The 19,442-nt window shown below is 60.6% G+C and overlaps 1 protein-coding gene across 2 annotated transcripts; it reads left to right on the top strand.

Moving 5' to 3' along the window:
- The first annotated feature begins 6,491 nt into the window (after positions 1-6,491).
- On the top strand, positions 6,492-18,240 carry POFUT2 (protein O-fucosyltransferase 2). 2 transcript variants are annotated; one of them, XM_032631092.1, is made up of 9 exons: positions 6,492-6,736; positions 8,042-8,292; positions 10,225-10,369; positions 10,958-11,068; positions 13,476-13,542; positions 15,101-15,226; positions 15,512-15,692; positions 15,841-15,964; positions 16,964-18,240. In XM_032631092.1, exons 1-9 carry the CDS (start codon positions 6,606-6,608, stop codon positions 17,118-17,120), a joined length of 1,293 nt encoding a protein of 430 aa, XP_032486983.1. In that variant the 5' UTR covers positions 6,492-6,605; the 3' UTR covers positions 17,121-18,240. The 2 variants fall into 2 exon arrangements, with proteins under 2 accessions (XP_032486983.1, XP_032486984.1); XM_032631093.1 differs by having other exon boundaries at positions 6,501-6,736; positions 16,967-18,240.
- The last annotated feature ends 1,202 nt before the right edge of the window (positions 18,241-19,442 follow it).

Below are 19,442 nucleotides of genomic sequence, written 5' to 3'. Positions count from 1 at the left end.
CACAAAATTGACTCAAGTAGAAATAGGAGATCTGGTCATTCCAATGGTGGGGGGGCACAGAAAAAAAAAGTAGCCACCATTTTATCCTTAAAAAGGCACCAGGCACAGGCAGTTTTATGTGTTTCCAAAACCTTTAAGGTATAATCTCTCTGCAAAGGAGGGACAGAATTTAGGAATGTAAGCCCTGGAGACCAGCTGCCGAGTTCTAATACCATCTCTACCTCCTACCAGCAAGGTGACCTTGGGATGGCCACTGGAATGCTGTGCCTCAGTTTCCCCATCTGTCAAATGGACGTGAAAATAGTGCCTAATTCATAGTGTTGACCTGAAGGTTATTAACTCATGTAAAATATATAGAAATGCCCCTATTGCAGAGTAAGAGCTCTATACAGATGAATTGTTATGAAGAGTTAACATTATTCCGAGGCACAGAAAAGACAAAAGCATCACAGTTTATTCTATATAGCTAGTCAAAACCCTGAAAAAACAATGGTGGGGGTCACACACACACAGACACACACATGTCAATAGGGACACAAGATTTATAAAGGGACGGAATTACTCTAAATGAAAGCATCGACAGAATCCAATACAATCCAACACAGGAGCAAGCAAAGCTTATCTCAGGATTGCAAGGATGAGTCGACATTATAAAATCTGTTAGTTCAATTTGCTACATTAAGAGATGAAAAAGAAGAAAATCCTCCATCACCTCAAAAGAGAGTCAGTCCCCCCAAAAGCATTTGGTACCAGTTCACATTCTTTACCGAATTTCAAACATACACAACTGCAAAATCTTCAGGAAGCCAAGAATGGGAGGAAAATTCCTCGACCTCTAACAGACATTGTGCTCAATACGTTAGAACAGGGGTCAGAAAACTTCTATAAAGGGTCAGATAGCAAACATTTTAGGTTTGGGGGGCCACATGGTCACTGTCTCAACTATGTGACGTCACTGTTACACCACAGAGCATTAGGCAACATGCAAATGAGTGCACGTGGCTCTGTGCCAATAAAACTTTATTTAGAAATAGAAACTACCAACCGTGGGCTGGATTTGGCCTTTTGGCCATAGTTTACAGACCCGTGCATTAGAGCCATTCACGTTACAGTCAGAAACAAAAGAAAGATACTCGATTTCATGCTAGAGTCCTAGTGAATGTAATAATACCAGAATATATATGTGAAGTACAAATACTAGAAAGGCAGAGATACAAATATAATTATTTGCACAATGATATGACTATTTGTCTAGAAGATGCAAAACAATCAACTGGCAAACCATCAGAATCAAAAGTGGCCAATTTTAAGGTCAACTTACAAAAACAATAGCATTTATTAAAACGGCAGTATATAATTATAACCTTTCATGAGAAAAAGGGTCCCATTTGTAATGGCAACAAAATCCGGGAATAAACCAAGAAATGAGCGATTCTGACTTAAAAGAAAACTAGAAACGTTACTGAAGTTCTAAACAAGTGGCCAGACAGACCCCTTCCTGAGCAGGGCTCCCTGTCACACCAATGTCAGTTTTCTAAGTTGTGCCCACACACTCAGCGTGATCCCAATAAAACTGCCAACAGGGTTGGTTTGAAACAGCTAATTCTAAACTTCACGTGGAAGAGAAAATGTGCAAGGTCCATTGAGACATATTTTTAAAACGACGTGAGAAGGAACTTGCTGTAAAAACCATCGTAATTCACGCACTGTCATTGCGCAGAAATGGACACGTTGGTCGGCATCGAAAGACCAGAGACTGAACCACGTTTGTGGCAAGTTAGCTCACGACGAAGGTAGCGGTTCACGTCGGTGAAGAAAGGATACCTTTTTCAGTGAATGATGATGTGACAATTGTCGGTGCGTCTGAAAAAAGAAAATTATAAACCCCAGCAGCACACAGGGCCCATGCCGAAGGCGCCCTTCCTCACAGCCCCTGGCAGCTTCTCTACTTCTTGCCCAAGCTTGGAACCTAAGGTGAGCCTGGACCTCCAGCACCTATAGAGACAAGGCTGAGCGGGGGTGGGGACACGACCTGATGGAGAAGGGAGATTGATGGGGGGACACGGGGATGCGATGGCGGGTTACCACGACACCAGACGGTGACAGCCACTCCATCTGGGGTGAGGAGGGAACAGAGGGAAGGAATGGGGACCATAGTGGGGGTCACCTGGGGGGGATTGTGTCTCAGCTGCCATGATTAGGCCAGGGGGTCTCGGGACAAAGGCCCCTCCACCTCCTGTCCAAGTTCTCAAGCGCTGGTCTAAAAGCCGCCCCCCAAAGTCCACCCTCTGAGTTTCTGGAACTCAGCTGGGAGAATATACAACCCAGGCCGGACCGAGAGCCCAAGCCAAACAGGGCAGGGGTCACGTGGAGCTGTCACCCCATGCTCTGCGGTAGGGCCTCCTCGAAGATCCCCGTTCTGCCTCATTCCAAGGAGAAGCCCCAGACTGCCCTCCTGGCTCTGCCTGTGCTTCCGTTGACACAATCATGAGAGAACCCCGCCCTCCCAACGTAAATAAGCAGCCTGTTAGATAAAACAAATTACGCACTTTTTGACATTTGCCGGTGTTTTTATCCCAGAAAGGCTGTAGGACAAATTCTCACAGTCCCCTGTCCCCCACCACCTGGTAGCCCTCTGCTTGGGGGAGACACGGTTTCCCACCGCTGCAGCCCACCTCCCAGCTGGGCCAGAAGGGAGGCTCCCATGCAGACACAGATGTTTTTGGGGTCCTGCCCCCCAGCAGAAAACCCACTCCTGAGGCATGAACAGGGATCCAGAGCCAGAGCTGGGGACCCAGAACGTGACTAAATAACTTTCTGAGTCACCTGTGCTGGGGGTGACCAATTTCTGTTTCCACGAACTGACGTGGCGCAGCCTCTGTTTTGGGGGGACGTGACAGGCTGACTTTCACGCTGGATCTAGCTTCCCCCGACTGCACCCAAGGAAGGAGAGGCCCTTCCATCCCACGGAAAGGCCAGGTGGGGAACTCAGCTGGAAGAATATGCAACCCAGGCCGGACAGAGAGCACAAGCCAAACAGGGCAGATGTCAGCTGATGTCGGGAAAAGGTATTTCCTGATCAACTGGCCAATAACACCAGCTATTCCACAACACCTGGTTCTTTCTAGCGGCCAGCCGGGGGGCTTCTGAGGCTGCAGCATCACCCCCAGGTGCAGCATCCCTGCAGAGTGGCCAGCGGGACAGCACCTCGTCACGCTGCCGCTGTGGACCCCCGGGAAGCCCTGGGGCACGCTTCCTGCACGTGCTGTGAGCCGCCACCCTGGAGGGCAGGCCCCTCTGTGGGCAGGCCACCCAGGAATGCTGGGCCCACGTGCTGACCACAGGAATCCACAGGCCCCCAGGAAACCCCCGGCAGCCTCACAACTTGGTCACCTGGTGGCCTGGGTCACGCGGGCACCTCGGCTGTCCCACTAGGGAGGTCCTGGCAGGCGACCCCCAGGTGCTCCTGTTAAGAAATGCTTCTGGCACGTGGCCTATGGCCACAGAGCCCAACCCAGAAGCTCCCTGCCCAGAACTGACTCCGACAGCGGTCAGCTGCCCTGTGCCCGTCCAGGGACAAACGCCAGGACTGTTTCCAGGAACCGTGATGAGCAGGGGGGGCAGGATTCCACACTAAGTCCCGAAGCTCGGAACACGTGGATCTGGTAACTCACTCTGTGCCCTGGAAAGCATCGGTGAGAAATGTGTGTATTGGGGTGTCTGCGACCCCAGGACAGCTGCTCCTCGGGATCCCGGGACCCTCCACCAAGCCTCAGGCTTCTCAGGGGCGGGGCCTAAACACTCAGTGTCCTCCGCGGGAGGAGGCTGCCCGTGTCCCGCATCCAGGTTCACGTTATTGCAACCTTGGCATGTTCTCGTCACTGGCTGCCTCTCCTGCTCCGGGCGGCCGGCCCCGCCTTGTTCTCACTGACCCTCGGCGCCCCTACCCTGTGCAGGGCCAGGCAGCCCTGAGGCTGCCCTTCCCCTGTCACCTTCTGCCCCCACCCCTGGGCTGCCTCCAGGTGGGCTGGGGGTGTTTGTGAACGTGGTCAAACTGCGGACACGACTAGACAAAGTTGGGGGACGGTGCAGGGCACTGGGCTCCCCCCAAAGCACCATCTGCTCCCTTCTCTGAAAAGGGACCTCCCCCCACCACGGCCGTCTGCTCGGAGCAGGGTCCCCAGCTCTGGGCAGGGACTCGCCCTGGAATCTGGTTTCCAGAAGAATCTCTCCAACCCCCTTTGGAGATTCCTAGCTCGGAGTTGCTCTCGTGTCTTCCCCACCAGTGCCGGGACCCAGGGTGCCCAGGGCTGGCCCTTCTGAGACCTGGGGAGACGAGGCCCTGGGGCCCAGCAGGGGTCGAAGCACCGGCTTGAACAGGTGTGGCCCCAGAACTCACAGGACACACTTGCCTGGACCCCACGCCAAGGGCCTTCCTTCTCCCACCTCAGGTGTGGATCCTGGCCTCCTCTTTGCGGTCCGCTGACTGGGCCCTGGGGCCTGGAGTAGCTCTTGGGTTTTCTGGGCAGGGACGACTTGGGCCAGATGGATTCACCTGGCTCCCCTGCTGGGCCCAGCTCCAAACCCACTCCTTCCTGTGTCTGGAGGCTCCCAGGAGCCTCAGGGCGGGGCCCTTCCTCTAACTGCCTCCACGCCCTCCGACAGCCTTGGGGAAGGACTCTCTTGCCCCCTTGTGGCCAAGACGCTGTGGGTGTTCAGGCTGCCAGTGGAAGGTGGACGCACCTGGGGATGGAGCGAGAGGAAGCACTTTCTCAGAGGTGAGGGGTTCGGAAACTTGACACCCAGTTAACAAACCTTAACCACTCGAAAGAGTATGGTGCAGGCGGAAGAAGGAACCTACTTTCAATTATTTGTATAAAGATCTTTTTTTTTTCTCTTAATGACTCATAAAACCTCTCCTGGGTCATTCCTGGTAAAGACCATAATCCAGGGATCAACCAGGAGATACAGGAGGAGAGAGGGGAGAGAAGGAGAGGGGAGGGGAGGGAAGGGGAAGGGAGGGGGGCCCATGAAGAGGAGGCGCCCCTCCCTCAGATAACGAACTGGGCAGCGGATGCCTGGCACCGGGAGCCCCAAGGCGCCCCGCGGGGCTCTCCTGTCCCTAGGACCCTTTCACCAGGGGGTGTTTCCAGAAGAAACAATGGTGGCGGGGCCAAAGAGGGCCCCTAGACCTCTGCAAATAAACAGCGGGGCCGTCACCATGCTGGCCCCAGGGTTCTGCAGCAGGGCCACGACCTGCACTGGAGGTCACAGGTCTTCCGGCAGCTCCATCCCAGCTGAAGCTCCAGCTCCCAACGTCCAGTGGGAGGGGCGGGGGCCGCCCTGGTCTTGCGGCCCTTGCTGGGGAGCGTGATCTTTGGTTGCCGGGTGTTTTGTGACTCTCTCTCTAAAACCTGCTTTGGCTTCAGTTTGGGTCCAGAGCAACAGAAAAAGTGTATCCTTCAACCCTTTGCATTCAACTCTTTTCAAAAGAGCAAATATTTGCCCACAAAAATACCTGTTGCTCTTCCGACATGGCCCAAATGCCCAGCAGTGTGGGCAGTGCACTCCTGGGCAGCGATGGAGGAGAGGGGCCGGCTGCCTTTGGCCACTTGTGGCCCTGTGTGGCTGCAGCGCTGTGGGCACCCGGCGAGGAGGGCCGGGCAGGGAATCCCACCTTGCAGGCCTCTGTGCTCTCCGGGGTGAGGGAAAGGCCCTCCCTTTCCCGGGGGGTTGCATACAGGCCACCCATCCTGGAGAGAACATGTAGGTCTGTAAGGGGGTATCTTCAGTCTTGTCCAAGGATGGAATGTGGGTTTTGTTTGTGTCCCTGGAGAGGGGAACTCAGGGTGCTGGGGGGTTGCACACTGGAGGCTTCTGGACTTCCCAGAGCCCCCGTGGTGGTCTTTCCCGGGCCAGGGGGCTGTAGGGGCCTTGGTCTGGTCTGGTCTGTGGCGAGCGAGCAGGTGTGGAAGCTGGTTTCGGTCTGCATACGGCCCCCCAGCGCCCCCATCAGAGAGTGAAGCCCTGACAGGCAAGGTGGCTGCACTGGCTGGAGTCGCTGGGACCCATCCGTCGGGCGGGCCTGCCGGATCGGCGGCTCAAGTAACCCACCTGTCCAGCCGTGCGGGCCTGGGTCAGCCCTCTGGCTTGCCCTTCCGCAGCCCGCACGCTGACCCTGTGCGCGTCTGCCGCGAGGGGAAGCAGCGGAGCCCAGGCGGAGGCCCGCGCGGCCCGCAGGTGAAGGTGTCTGCGCCCCACGCCGCGTGGCCCCGCCCTCGGCGCCAGGCCCGCCCCGGCCTGTACCCGGCGCGGCCCGCAGGAGGAGACGCCCGCGCAGCCCCGCCCCCGTCTCGGCCCCGCCCACATCCCGGCCCAGTCCACCAGCCCATCAATCCCGCCCCCGCCCCTCGGTCGGGCCCCGCCTCAGCCCCCAGCGGCTCCGCCCGTTCTGCCGCAGCAACGCCCGGACTCGGGATCAAGCAGGACTCGTGCCCTAGGTGGGCCCCTTGGCGTTGCCGTGGTACAGACGACGCTCTCCACGAGGGCGGGCTGCACTTCCGGGGCGGGGCACGGCCAACGGAAGTACGTGACCGCCCGGGGCCATGGCGGCGCTCGGCGTCTTCTGCTTGCTCCTCGGGGCGGTATCCTGGCCGCCGGCCTCGGCCTCGGGCGAGGAGTTCTGGCCAGGCCAGTCGGCAGCCGACATCTTGTCGGGGGCGGCGTCCCGCAGACGGTAAACGTTCTCGGCTGGGCCGGTGGGCAGGGACCCGGCGAACCGGGAGGCGGAGCGGTGGAGCCTCGCTGTCCCCTCGCCTCTCGGGACCCCTGGCCTGGGGCCGCGAGCCCCCCGGAAGGGCAGGCTGCAGGTCCGCGCAGGCCGGGGGCGCCTGTTACACGAGGCGGGCCTTGCCTGGAGTTCGAGGAGCCCCCGAATCAGATGTTCGAATGGGGCGGTTCTTAAGAAAGCCCAGCTTTGTTTACCTGCAGGAGAATATCCGTCCCATCCAGGTGTTGGTTGTTTCATAGATAAGTCTCAGGGATAAGAGACAAGCGTCAGTGCCATTCAGCAGTTACTGAGGGCTTGACCGAAAACAGACTGCTGGGTGCGGGATGTCAAGATGGTAGATAGGCCTCTTCCTGGCAGGCTTGGGGGATTGGAGGCTCAAGCCAGGGATCACAGCATGGCCTCGTTTGCAGTAACGGAGTTGCAGAGAAGGGGGCGGTGAGGACATAGCAGAAGCTGAGGTCTCCTGCCTGGGGCTTGTGTAGAGAAGTCTTGCTTTACATAGGGCAGCCGTTCTCAGAGTGTGTCCAGGGATCCCTGACGTGCCAGGGCATTTTCGTAGAAAGGCCTTTTGCCCACACTCTCTCGAGAGTTTACTGTGGAGATTTACCAGAGACAACCTGGCCTGTGCTACCATAACACAGGGAATGAAGAAGCAGACGAGAGAACCCAGCAATCACCAGACCAAAAAGAGATTTTTGCAGAAATTAAAAACAGTGCCACTCTTGTCCCTCATGAGTTTTGTCTTGAAAAATATACTTATTTTTCATTTGGAAATTTGGAAATACTAATGATAAAGGTAATACGTTTATTTTTTGTTATTTTTAAGGGAATTCATAAATACTTTTCTAAAGTTCTTGCTTTAAATTCTAAATCAGGAATCATCGATAGATTTAACCCACATAAACAGTAGCCTTTAGGGTCCTCGGTCACCGTTAAGAGTGAGCAGGGGTCTGTACACCAAGAGGTTTGAGAAGCCCTGGAGGGTGAGCGCTCAGATTCTGGCTGCAAGACTCCGCTGGTCTTAGCTGTGAATTATTGCTGGCGGTTAAACGGATGCTGAGATGTCTTCTCCTACTTGCGGGCTCTTTAAGTGACTGGTCCCCTGGAAACGGGTGGGCCGCTGCCTCCACACTACAGACCAGAAGCTACTGACCGTGCCTGGAGTCGGGCGCTCGGCCGTGGACGTGGGGTGTTGGGTTTTCTGTGCGGAGCCCTGGCCCTGCAGAAGCAGTCTCCCGCCCTCCCTGCCAGGTATCTTCTGTACGACGTCAACCCCCCGGAGGGCTTCAACCTCCGCAGGGACGTGTACATCCGGGTCGCCTCCCTCCTGAAGACTCTGCTGAAGACTGAGGAGTGGGTGCTGGTACTGCCCCCCTGGGGCCGCCTCTACCACTGGAAGAGCCCCGACATTCGCCAGGTCCGGATTCCCTGGTCCGACTTTTTCGATCTTCCAAGTCTCAGTAGGAACATCCCCGTCATGGAGTACGAACAGTTCATTGCAGGTGAGGCGGGCGGCGGTCCTGTAACTGGGCCGCGCGGGCCTTGGCCTGGGCGTGAACGTCAGGCCCGGCCGAGCCCTCGGCCAGCGGGGCCGTCTCCTCTTGGCCCTTTGCTCTGCCTAGGGGCCCTGCTTCCATTTCCCCTGCTCCCGGCGATTTTGACCTTTCCATAGTTTTTCTAGGGAAATAGATCTGAAGCATGTGAGCCATGTGTCCCCTTGCCTCTGAGAACCCCGGCCGCCTGGTGAGCTGGAGCTGTGGTTGGGGGGGGCAGGACCACAGGCCTCCCCCGCGCAGGCCAGGCTGTTCTTACCTGAAGGAAAACACGCTGTGTGCGCCGCGTTGGCTGGGTGCTGGAGGAGACGTGTGACCGCACATCCTGTCTCATGTGGTTCTGGACAGCCTTCTCATTTTAATGTTTTTGAGAGGAAAGGGTTGAAGATTTCCTAGAATGAAGGTACTTAGAACTCACTGTTGCTTTATTTAGAAGATATAAACAGTCAGGGACACCTCTGCCCAGATCCCTGGAGCAGCCCGGGAAAGCGAGTCACAGTTCCCGAGTGGCGGTCTTCGCGCTTCTGCTGTGCGAGGGCCTGGCGCCCTGAGCGTCGCTGCTGCCCCCGAGGCCAGGCCCACACGTCCTCCTTGTCAGGTTCTGTTCTCACCACACCGCAGACCCTGTCCCGCGGGGACGTTCTCCGCGTGGGGCTCCGCTGTGGCTGCAGGGCCACCGGATGACCTGCTGCCGTCCGCACTCCTGCTGGGGAGGCAAACCCTGAGGCTGGGGAGCAACCTTCCTGACCAGACTCAGCCCGGGAAGCAGGCTCTGCCTCGTCTGCGCGGGCCCTGGCGCCTCGGCCACGAGGGGTGCTTAGTGACTGCAGACGGCTGTCATCCCTGCCGCTCTGCAGGCTGTGTCCCTCGGGCCGGGCAGTGGGGGTGGGGACCGAGCCCCCGGGTGACACTGTGGAGGTGGCAGACCCGCCTTGACCAGCCCAGGTTTACCGCTGCGGAGGGGACGGGCATGGGGCGTCACACCCGGAAGGCCTCCAGGCCGGCGTCTCAGCCCTGGTGTTGCATCCCCCCCGCCCCGCCGTAGGAGGCCCAGAGCCCGGGCCTCGTTCCCAAGCCAGAGAGAGTGTGGACGAGACGCTGGCTCACTCGCTGTGGCTCTCTCGTCAGTGCGCTCCGTCGTTGCACCTGTGAGCACATCTTCATTTGTCGCTGAGTCGTGGCTGGGAGGCTCCAAGTGTGGGAGGAGCAGTGGGTGAGAGGGACACAGGCCACGGCTCTCCGGGGCCTCCTGTTGGGGGCGGGGGCAGAGCATAAGTGGCGGGGACACGCAGCGCTCGCGGCAGTGACCAGAGCCTCAGGACGAGAAAGCAGGAAGGGGTGTGGAGTGTTGGGCGGTGGCCTTGGACTGGGAGGGCATCCTTTTTGGGGAGATGCAGTTTGAGTGGCCTCACGGGTCAAGAACGAGCCCCGGAGGGGATGGCCCAGGCGGGGCAGCCATTCAGGGGTCCCGGGGAAGGAGCACACCCCCATGGGCTCCAGGCATCACGGGGGGGCAGCTGCAGGAGAGGAGAGAGGCAGAGCGAGGGCAGCCTGCAGCCGTCGTGGGGACTGGCCCCGCCCACGGCGACGTGGGGGTGTGGCTGGAAAGAGAAGCGGGCCCAGGCAAGGCCGGATGCTGTAAGAGGTTGGGGTGCTGAGCGGCCCAGAGGAGATGCTGGCTCCTGGACAGCCCCCCCAGGCAGCCCTCCCGTCCCCTGAGGGACCCCCGTGTCCCGAGGTCACTTGTTCCATCATCTCTGCTTTTATGAGCTTCCTCCAGTCCTGTCTGGGAAGACGGTGGCGTTAAATACAGTACTCCTCCTCTGTATCACCACCGTGTGTGCTGTGGTCACCGTTACTGTCGGTCCTTGTCTCCTGCAGAGTCCGGCGGGCCCTTCATCGACCAGGTCTATGTCCTGCAAGGTTATGCAGAGGGCTGGAAGGAGGGGGCCTGGGAGGAGAAGATCGACAGCCGGCCCTGCATCGAGCCACCCCTTTACTCGCAGGACAAGCACGAGTATTACAGGTACCACCGCGTTTGGGGACTCAGGCTGGTTTAGAAATCCCTGGCTGAGACACACTTACCTTTTCCCGTGTTGTTTAACGCGCTTGAACGTGGTCGTGGTGCTGTTGTCACCCCAGACTGAGCTGCCGTCGGAAGAGCTGCCTGTGGAAGTGCTGCTGTGTCCTCCCCAGCCCCGCCCAAAGCGCTCCCCACACGGGGACCAGAGTACTCCGGTTCTAGACCTGGAGCAGCTCCGGAGCTCCTGAGAGCACAGCTGCTTTAAGGACGGTTACTGCCAAACCTGGCCCTGGCCCGTAAGCGTTTGTTCCGCCGGGCTGCTTCCGGGCCGCCCCTGCTTTCCTGTCATCGTACCATCCAGGTTCCTAAAGACAGCTTCCGTGGTCTCATCAGATCACATGAAATTTGTGGTTTCTTTAAAGATTTCCACAAGGTCACTACCTGTGATCACGACCAGTAAGTTGTGAAAACTTACTGGTGAACTAAGAGAACTAGCTGAGTTTATCCAGATCAGGCCGTGCATCCAGACTTCACTTACTGCCCGCGGAAAAAGAACCACACTAACCGGGTGCCATGGGTCTTGTTTTCCAGAGGATGGTTTTGGGGTTATGAAGAGACGCGCGGTTTAAACGTTTCCTGTCTGTCTGTTCAGGGGTCGGCTTCCATCATCGCCCCTGTGCTCTTGAGAAACACGTCCGCACGGTGAGTGTGTGGTCTCTGGGTGATGGCTGGTGCGAGGGCATGTGTGTGAGCGTGTCTGTATGTGCCTGTGCTCCGTCCTGCCGGCTGGCCCGCGGGCGTCGTTGGAGGGTCAGACCTCAGCCACCCCCCACCGCTGCCTCTCGAGCCGGGGGGGCCGGCAGTTGGGCTCCAGGGGAGCCCCCAGGCGGGGCGGCCGTGGCTGTCCTCCTCCCGGTGCTGCTTGGAGCGGCTCTGTTTCTGAGCCTCACGACAGGGGTCTCTGGTCCCACCCCTGGTGGGCAGTGGAGTCAGATTTACACTCAGATCCTGCCCTGGGGTCCTGTCGAGGTGGTGGGGCGAGCCGGGGCCTGCTGGATGCAGCAGGGCGTGAGGATGGGCGTAGGGGCAGGGGGCGGGCAGTAAGAGAGGGGCAGGGATGAGGGCCATGGGGTCGTGAGGCTGCAGCAGGGGGAGGGCCGGGACAAGAGGGGGACCAGCGGGGCCAGGAGGGTTTTGAAGTGACCACTGAGTGACCAGGGCTGGGACGGCAGCCCGGAGCTGGCCTTGGAGGTTCTGCATGGGCGAGGAGTGCTTTCCCTCGGGACCAGCCCTGAAATCAGGCTCTCTCACCAGCCTCCTCGAAACCTGCGCTGTGAGTGGTCAGAGGAACAGCTCGGGCCTCTCCTGGACACACCGCCCTGGCGGCTGCTCCCGGCCTCGCGTGTTGGGAGTGTGTCTGCGTGGCCGGTTCCGCCTGGAAGCAGAAAACCAGCCACACAGGCCCCGCCCGCCCACCCTGCCACCAGAGGGTCAGCAGGGAGGGCTGGGGTTCCGGGCGAGTGGCAGGGTTTGGTGTGCCAGGCGAGTTCCTCAGGAGGGGCTCGTGCTTGGTTTCTAGGCAGGTGTCCTAGGAGTTCCCTGCAGGTGTGAGTTGCTGGGGACATGGGGTCCCTGCCCCTCCCTCCTGTCAGCCACCTTCAGTGTCCCTGAGCCTGCGCACGCACAGGGCAGGCCTCCTGTGCTCTCCGGGGCCCGGCAAGGTGCAGACTGTCCCAGCACGGCCCCAGTGCGCCAGAACGCCAGGCCGGCTCCCCCCGGGCCTGTGTCAGCAAAACGCAGGCGGGTCCACGGAGGCAGCAGCCGCCTTCTCTGCTCGGTGGGTCCGAGCTCCTCGTAAGGGATGAGGCTGCTGGGGCCCCGCGTTACTCATCTCACAGCTGTTCGCATTTCAAAAGCAGATCTGGCCGAAGCTTTGGGCTGTGGGACCGTTTCTTCTGAGTCCCATTTGTGGGTAAGGGGAGCTGAGCCCAGGACAGACTTGTGCCCGGAGGCCCCTCTGTTTAAGAGAGACGCAGGGGGCTTGACAGCGGGGAGATGGCGGCGCTGAGACCCACGAGGCTGGACGGGGGTGGGGGGAGCCCCACCGTGCAGCAAACTCAAGGTGTGAACAGCACTGACCAGAGAGAGAAGATGGATACATTCAGTTACGTTAAAATTAATAAGTCTTGTCCATCGATAGAAAGCGTTAACAAACTGGAAAGACAAACCACAGAGAGGGGGGCGCTTGTAGCACATCAGTCACGTCAGTCAGTACAGGGCTGGGTCAGGTGCAGGCAGAGCTGCTAAATAAGGATGAGTGAGGAAAGGGCAGGCGGCCTTGCAGCAAATCAGCACTGTCAGGTGTGCCGCCGAGGAACGCGCTGCTCTCAGACCCCAGGGGAGACGCAGGCCGCCGCCTCCCGGACGTGGCCTGTTTCTGAAGGGTCCTTTCCGCGTGTGCTGATTCTTCAGGTTGCTTGATTCGCTCAGGCAGACCACCTTTCCTGCCCCTCCCTTTGCGAGGAGGGAGTTGAGCCTTCCTTTAAGAAGGGGCTGGCTTTGGCTGGAGAAATACAAACATGATAAGGAGTCTGTTTCATTAAGGGGATTTTTAAAAATAAGAGTAAGTACTGAGTTTTGTTCCTTTGGGGTAGCCATCATTATATGGCTTTGCCCTTTATCCAGTGACATGATGAGTTAAGCCGTAGGTGTTCGAATACTGAACCGTTTCTGCTGGTGTGGACTCCATTCGCCACGTGTGTCATCCTTTTAATGTGTTGCTGGGTTCTGTTTGCTAATTTCATGTTTTGTTTACTTGCGGGGTGTTTTGCGTTGAGAGTCACAGTCGAGCTTGGTAGCTCAGCCAGTTCAGCGGCTGGGACAGGAGAGCGTCCGTCAATGTTTAGAGCCACTTAGGAGTCGAAAGCTTCTACAGGCAGCTGCCTGTGAGAGGCTCAGCAGACATTTGCCCAGACGCACCCAGGCGACCCAGCAAGGCTTGACCCTCTCAGAGTTCATCCCTGATCATTCCCCAGCCCAGGGCCTCCCACATGACAGTGCTCTCTGGAGCGTGTGAACATAAAAACCTTCTTTTCTTGTTTAAAAATAGGTCCGTGATGTTAGACCGAGCCGAAAACCTCCTTCACGACCACTATGGAGGGAAGGAGTACTGGGACGTGAGTGTTGCATGGCAAGCATCTCTGTACACGTGTTTAGTCTTGGAAAACCCAAGACCCTCAGCAGCTCTTGTTTTCCACCCTGCTGACTAACGTGATGAGGCTCTTAGCAGGCGTGGGGGAGGGCCCGCCGGTGAGCGTTGCCCCTGCCCAAGGAGGTGCTCCGGGGAGCAGGCTGGGGCGTCCCGGGCCCCTCCTGCACTGCATCGGCTGTCCTTTCCTGCTGACGCGTTCAGAACCTGGAATTAGAGCTCCGGCTGTGTGTCCTCAGCATTGAAAGGTGGGGCGTTCTGTGCCCCGAGTCCTTGATAGTGGAGTCGGGCTCTGCCCTGAGGGGGAAGCGCTGGCTCTGGGTGCACAGACAGTGACAGGGAGGCAGGTGGGCGAGAGGCTTCTCCCGTCCTCCTGGGGGTGGGGACGTCTTAACCGTCAGGCATCTGGTTTGGAAAGAGAGGCTCAGTTCTGCCGACGGGGGGCCCGGTGCAGCAGTTTGGCAAAAGCGTCAGACGTTCCCTGAGAAGAGCCTTTGGCTGCAAGGTGGGGACCCGGGTGAAGTCAGCCTGGCCTGTCGGGGGCTCTGCCGGGCCAAGGAGCCTCCAGGGGCATCAGGGTGGGTGGGCTGCAGGGGACACGGGGCCTGCCCTGCTCGGCTCCCATGCTCCCCCGGGTCCTGGGACCTGTGCAGAAACTGATCTTAGAAGGGCCATTTGTGCGTGGTTGAAGTGAGGTAGAAGCGTTTAGGCAAATTACAGCTTTCTTAAGTTGAAAATGAGCTCCCTCAAGGCAGATACTTTGCAGCCTGGTTTCTCCCCCTCCCCATGGGGATCTGCGCCCGTCTCACCTGGGTTTCCCTGGATCTCTGCACCTTGGCTCTGCTGCCGGTGTGGACGGAGCCCCCACACGGTGGGCATGGTGTTTGCTGCTGCGGGGGCTCCCAGGCCTGTTGATTGAGCTGCAGGCTTATTATTTACGGCAGCTGCTATTTGAAAAAGAAAGACGTGGTATCTGCTGTCAGAAAAATGCAGTTGGTATTCTGTAATCTCTGCACCTAATTCACGATGAAGGGCAGCCCCGCATGTGGCGAGGTCCGTCCCTGGACCGCGTCCTGTCCCGTCCCTGCAGGGCGTTGGTCAGTAATCAGTCCCCAGATGGACCCAGTCAGGCCCCCCAAGTCCCGCCCAGTCGTCGCCAGCCTCAGCCTGTCTGGTCTTTCCTCCACCTGGGGAAATGGGTGTCATGCCCGCTCTGCAGCCCCTGACCCCCAGCTCTCAGGGTCTGCCCTGTCTGGGGGTCATGGATGCGTCCTGGGGGCGGGCTGGGCAGGCAGAGGCCCCCAGGTGGGACCCTGCTCCCTGGACTCGCGACCTGGGCGCCTCCTGGGCGGGTTGTTGCAGAAGCGCAGAAGCGTCAAAACGTGGACACGGTGGTTCTGAGCTTCATGACAGCACTGTGGTCCCCACCAGCCCTGAAGGGTGGTGACCCCCCTCGGCACCTGTGGCGGGGAGGGGTGACGGGCGGGGACCCCGGGGCGGGGGCTCACGGTCTGTCGCACCTGCAGACCCGGCGCAGCATGGTGTTCGCCAAGCACCTGCGGGCCGTGGGGGACGAGTTCCGGAGCAGGTACCTCAATTCCACGGACGCGGCCGACAGGATCCCCTTCGAGGAGGACTGGACCAAGATGAAGGTGGACCCCACCTCTGGAATCCTCGGCGGGGGGGATGCATTTTGTCTCTCGATGCCTCACAGCTAACCCCTCCTTTAGGGGAGGGCAGAACGGGAGCACCCTTGTCTGTCACAGGGCTGCCGGGCCCCACTGCCCCAGGTGCCAGAGATGCTGCTCGTCAGCAGGGAGTCCCCGTCCTTGTGCAGATGTAGGGACGTTAGCCAGTAACCGGTCCCTAGATGGACCCGATCAGGCCCCCCGCGTCCTGCCCGATCGGCACCAGCCTGTCTGGTCCTCCTCCACCAGGTCCAGCTGGGCTCTTCGCTGGGGGGCCCATACCTGGGTGTCCACCTGAGGAGGAAGGACTTCACCTGGGGGCACAGGGAGGACGTGCCCAGCCTGGAGGGGGCCGCGAGGAGGATCCGCAGCCTCATGAAGACCCACCAGCTGGACAGGGTGTTCGTGGCCACGGACGCCGCCAGGAGGGGTACATGGCTCCATCCGCCTGTTCCTCCCACGGTTAATGGGAGGGGGTCGTGTTTCTGTCCTCGCCCCTCCCCCTGTGGTCCTGCAGTGTGAGCTCATGCACACGCATGTCTCCTGCGGCCCCGTCACCTCCCGTGATGCACCTGCAGAGCTGGATGGGCTCCGGAGGCTGCTGCCCGAGATGGTGCGGTTCGAACCCACGCGGGAGGAGCTGGAGCTCTACAAGGACGGGGGCGTCGCCATCGTGGACCAGTGGGTCTGCGCGCACGCCCGGTGAGCAGCCCCTCCCGCCGCGTGCACGCCTAGCGCGTGTCCGAGGCTGAGTCCTCACGTGCAGCCCACCGGCTCGGCCCTCCTTGCCTCACCCGGGGCCTCTCCTCTGCCGCATCTAGTCTCGGGGCAGGGCCATCCCCGCTCCGCCCGCCCCTGAGTCCTGGTCCCCAGGTACATCTCGGGCACCCGCGGGGCACCCTGCCCAGTGTCCCGTCCTTGTCCTGGGAGGCAAGCTGCCCACAGGGACCTGGGCCCGGGCCTCGGGGCTTCCTCCGGCTCCTCTGCCCACGGGCGCTGGGAGAGCAGGGCTGGGGTGAGTCGGGCACCTGGGGTAAAGTGGAGAATCAGGGCAGAGTAGGTGATGTTCCCTCTCCTTCCAGAGTCCTCAGACGTGCTGGGCGCAGGGGCGTGTGTGGTTTACCAGGTAGAGGTGTGCCCTGTCCCGTTCCAGGGGACACCTCCTCCAGGCAGAGCAGAGGGCTGAGGGCGGACTCAGCCCCACCAGGGGTGCAGGGAGCAGCCCCAGCCCCGCCCTGTGCTCTGGGCCCTGCCCCGAGGTTCTGCTGGGGGCGGGGGCGGGGGGGCGGGGTTCGGGGCTTCACTCTTCCCCGCCCGCCTTGGGCTCAGGCCCTGCGGTGACAGGAAGCAGACCTCCGGCACGTGTGTTCCAAGATGCCGTCCCTGGAGGGGAGTTTCCTCCTCCTCCGGCTGCGGCTCCGCCCTCAGCGGGAAGGCCTGCGCGGCAGGTTAAGCTTGGCCCTGAGCCCCTGCCCCGAGCAGCCAAGGTCTAGCAGCGGCCCAAGCCCGCCCCCAGTGCGGGACCTGTCACCAGAGCCCCTGCGGTGGCCGCAGCCTGGCCCCTGGGCCGCTTGGTGGCGGTGGGCCACGGGGAGCCCCGGCCGAGGAGACTGGGCTGGGGGGCCGGGCCGGCGCCTGGGGTCGTGGGTGGGCGTGGCTGGCGGGTTTGCTCTGCAGCCCCGGTGACCTCACGTTTCTCAGCAGGTTTTTTATCGGCACCTCGGTCTCCACGTTCTCTTTTCGAATTCACGAGGAGAGAGAGATCCTGGGGTTGGACCCCAAGACGACATACAACCGGTTCTGTGGGGACGAGGAGAAGGCGTGCGAGCAGCCCACGCACTGGAGGATCGCATACTGAGCCGGCCCGCGGGCGCCCCACACGCGGGCTCGCAGCCGCCCTCAGGTGTCCCCGCCAGGGCAGGGACTCCCCGGCTGGGCAGCAGGCTGTCCCCTCTCCAGTCTCAGGCCCGGGAGCCCTGCGGAGCCACGCTGCGTCTGTCCAGCCTTCCCCAGGCCCACCTGTCTGCCGTGACCCAGCGCCACCACTTCCCCGGGATGCGGGTTGTTGGCTCCCGATCCGGAACCGTGTGTCCGCGGCCAGCGAGGCCCCCGTGATGCCTCGGAGGTGCCGGCTCGTCCTTGTTGACCTTGGTCTGGAGGGTTTCCCACAGCGTCGGGCAGGCCTGGCGCCTGGGCCGCTCCTGTCCCGGGCGGCAGACACAGTGTTGACACTCCCTGTGCCACAGAGCAGGGCCCTTGGTCCTGCCCTTCTCCCCATGTGGGACCCCGTGCCAGCTGGACCACCACATCACAGGGCCGGTCTGAGGCCTTTGGGGGCCTGTGATGCCCTCGCCCTGTCCATCCCGCACTGCCTGGGTCAGAGCATCGGCCCCGTCCGTCCCCCACTGCCTGGGTCAGAGCATCGGAACATTCCTCGGCGAGTCCCGGTGCTTTGTGTGCTCACGGGGACAGGGGGCCCCCGCCGGTGGTCTGCAGGGTCCTTCAAGCTGTCCAGGCTGTCTGGTCTGTGATGGCCACAGCAGTACGAGGGGTGGCCAGATGCTCGTCCTCGGAGCCCCTGTGGTCCCTGCGTGAGGGCAGGGGTGCGGCCGAGAGGAGCGGGGTCACTCCAGCCTCGGAAGGCACCTTGGGGACCAGCTGCTGCGGGCCAGAGGCCGGTCTGCAGGGCCCTGTGTTGGGACTTCACAGCCGCCACGAGGGAGCTACTGTGAGGGCACTGCTGGGGCCCCACCCCGTCCCCTCCAACTAGGCGCCCAACTTCCCACGACACCTGGGGTGACTGGCGACCCCTGCAGAACCCACGAGTCTGGGCTGCAGCCGGCCCATGTCTCCTTCCTGACTCTAGAGAGGCCCTGATCACATGGCGGGGTCCTGCGGTGTCACCGCCGTGCCGGGTGAAACCGCGAGATATTTATTCTTTGTACATCAAATATTAATAAAATACGTTTTCTAGAAACGGTGCTTTTTCCCACCCTGTGTTCTCTTTCAGCCGAGCGCTGGTCCAAACATCTGGACTCGGCCATTACCTTCCTTTTTAAGAAAAGCCTGCGTTGTCGTCGTCTGTGTGTACGGGTGTGAGCATCGTGGAGGCACCGGCCTGGTACAGCCTGCCCCACCAGCTCTTCGTTCTTTGCACGTTGGCCGCCAGGCTTGTTTGGAAAGAGCTCGTAGTTCTACAGGTTTGAGAACTGCTGTTGTCTAGGTGCTGAGGGGGCAGCAGTAGAGCCTCCCTGGGGGCTGCATCCTGGTGGGAAAGACCAGCCAGCGAAACCCCACCCTAGAGGGCAGGGCGCGCGGCGGGAAGGCAGGGAGCTCCGGGAGGGGGTGCGGGCCACGCCGCGGAGGGGGCAGGGGTGAGCCTCAAGGGGCAGTGAGGGTAGGGGCCACTGGGGGTCTGCGGAGAAGCGGGGGACAGCCTGGAAGCTGGGCTCCAGGTGACGCTGTCAGGGCCGCTGGACGTGGGGCGGGTGGTCGGGAGGTGGCGTCTCAGCTGCTGGAAGGACGTGGCCCAGGGCCTGTGGTCTTGGCCGTGTGAAAGGGCTGAGGGGGAGGGGCCGCAGGTGGGGACCGTGACGGCAGGCAGGGCCGGAGGAGGAGGAGGCATCCGGGCATCGCCGGGCATCGCACCCCTGCCCTGACGGGGAGACACGGGAGGAGCCGCGGTCTCGTGGGCCTCCCTGGCCCCAGGCCTCCTCGTGCTCTCGGCTCTGCCATGTATGACGGGGCGCCGGGCAGGCCGCAGGAGGGCCATCGTCAGAGCCTGTCTGGAGCGTGTCATGCCATCGTTGGAATTTCAGAAACACATTGAGCGTGAAGGAAGGTGAGCCAGGGGGTGGGGGGTGGGGTCTCTGTCCGCCTCTGGGGGCACGCGTGGTGAGTGTCCTCCGGAGGCACCCCCCAGGACGGCAGCCGCCCTCTGCAGGCCGGGGGTCCCGGACACGGGACCACCTCCCTACGTCTGGGGCCGCCCCACCCTGCACCCTGATTTAGTGCCCGACTCTGAGGTCACAGGGTCAGCGCTGCACCGGGGCTTATAAATAAACCGCCTGGTCACAGAGGGCGTCACTGGGCTGGACAGTCCTGCTAGATCAGGGCATCAGGCCCTGCAGACAGCGGGGGAGTCTTGCCACTGCGGCTCCCTGGGGACCCCAGCTGTGCG

Source organism: Phocoena sinus, chromosome 4 (assembly GCF_008692025.1).
Source record: "Phocoena sinus isolate mPhoSin1 chromosome 4, mPhoSin1.pri, whole genome shotgun sequence".
NCBI classification, from domain to species: domain Eukaryota; kingdom Metazoa; phylum Chordata; class Mammalia; order Artiodactyla; family Phocoenidae; genus Phocoena; species Phocoena sinus.
Note: the sequence above shows the minus strand (reverse complement) of the source record. Positions and strands in the feature narration are given on the sequence as shown.

Bases quoted from the DNA above. Each gene is read 5' to 3' on its own strand.
- POFUT2 (XM_032631092.1), top strand. From the start codon at position 6,606: ATGGCGGCGCTCGGCGTCTTCTGCTTGCTCCTCGGGGCGGTATCCTGG. The intron at 11,069-13,475 runs GTGAGTGTGTGG...GTTTAAAAATAG, and splicing joins TTGAGAAACACGTCCGCACG to GTCCGTGATGTTAGACCGAG. The intron at 15,965-16,963 runs GTGAGCAGCCCC...CACGTTTCTCAG, and splicing joins TGGGTCTGCGCGCACGCCCG to CAGGTTTTTTATCGGCACCT.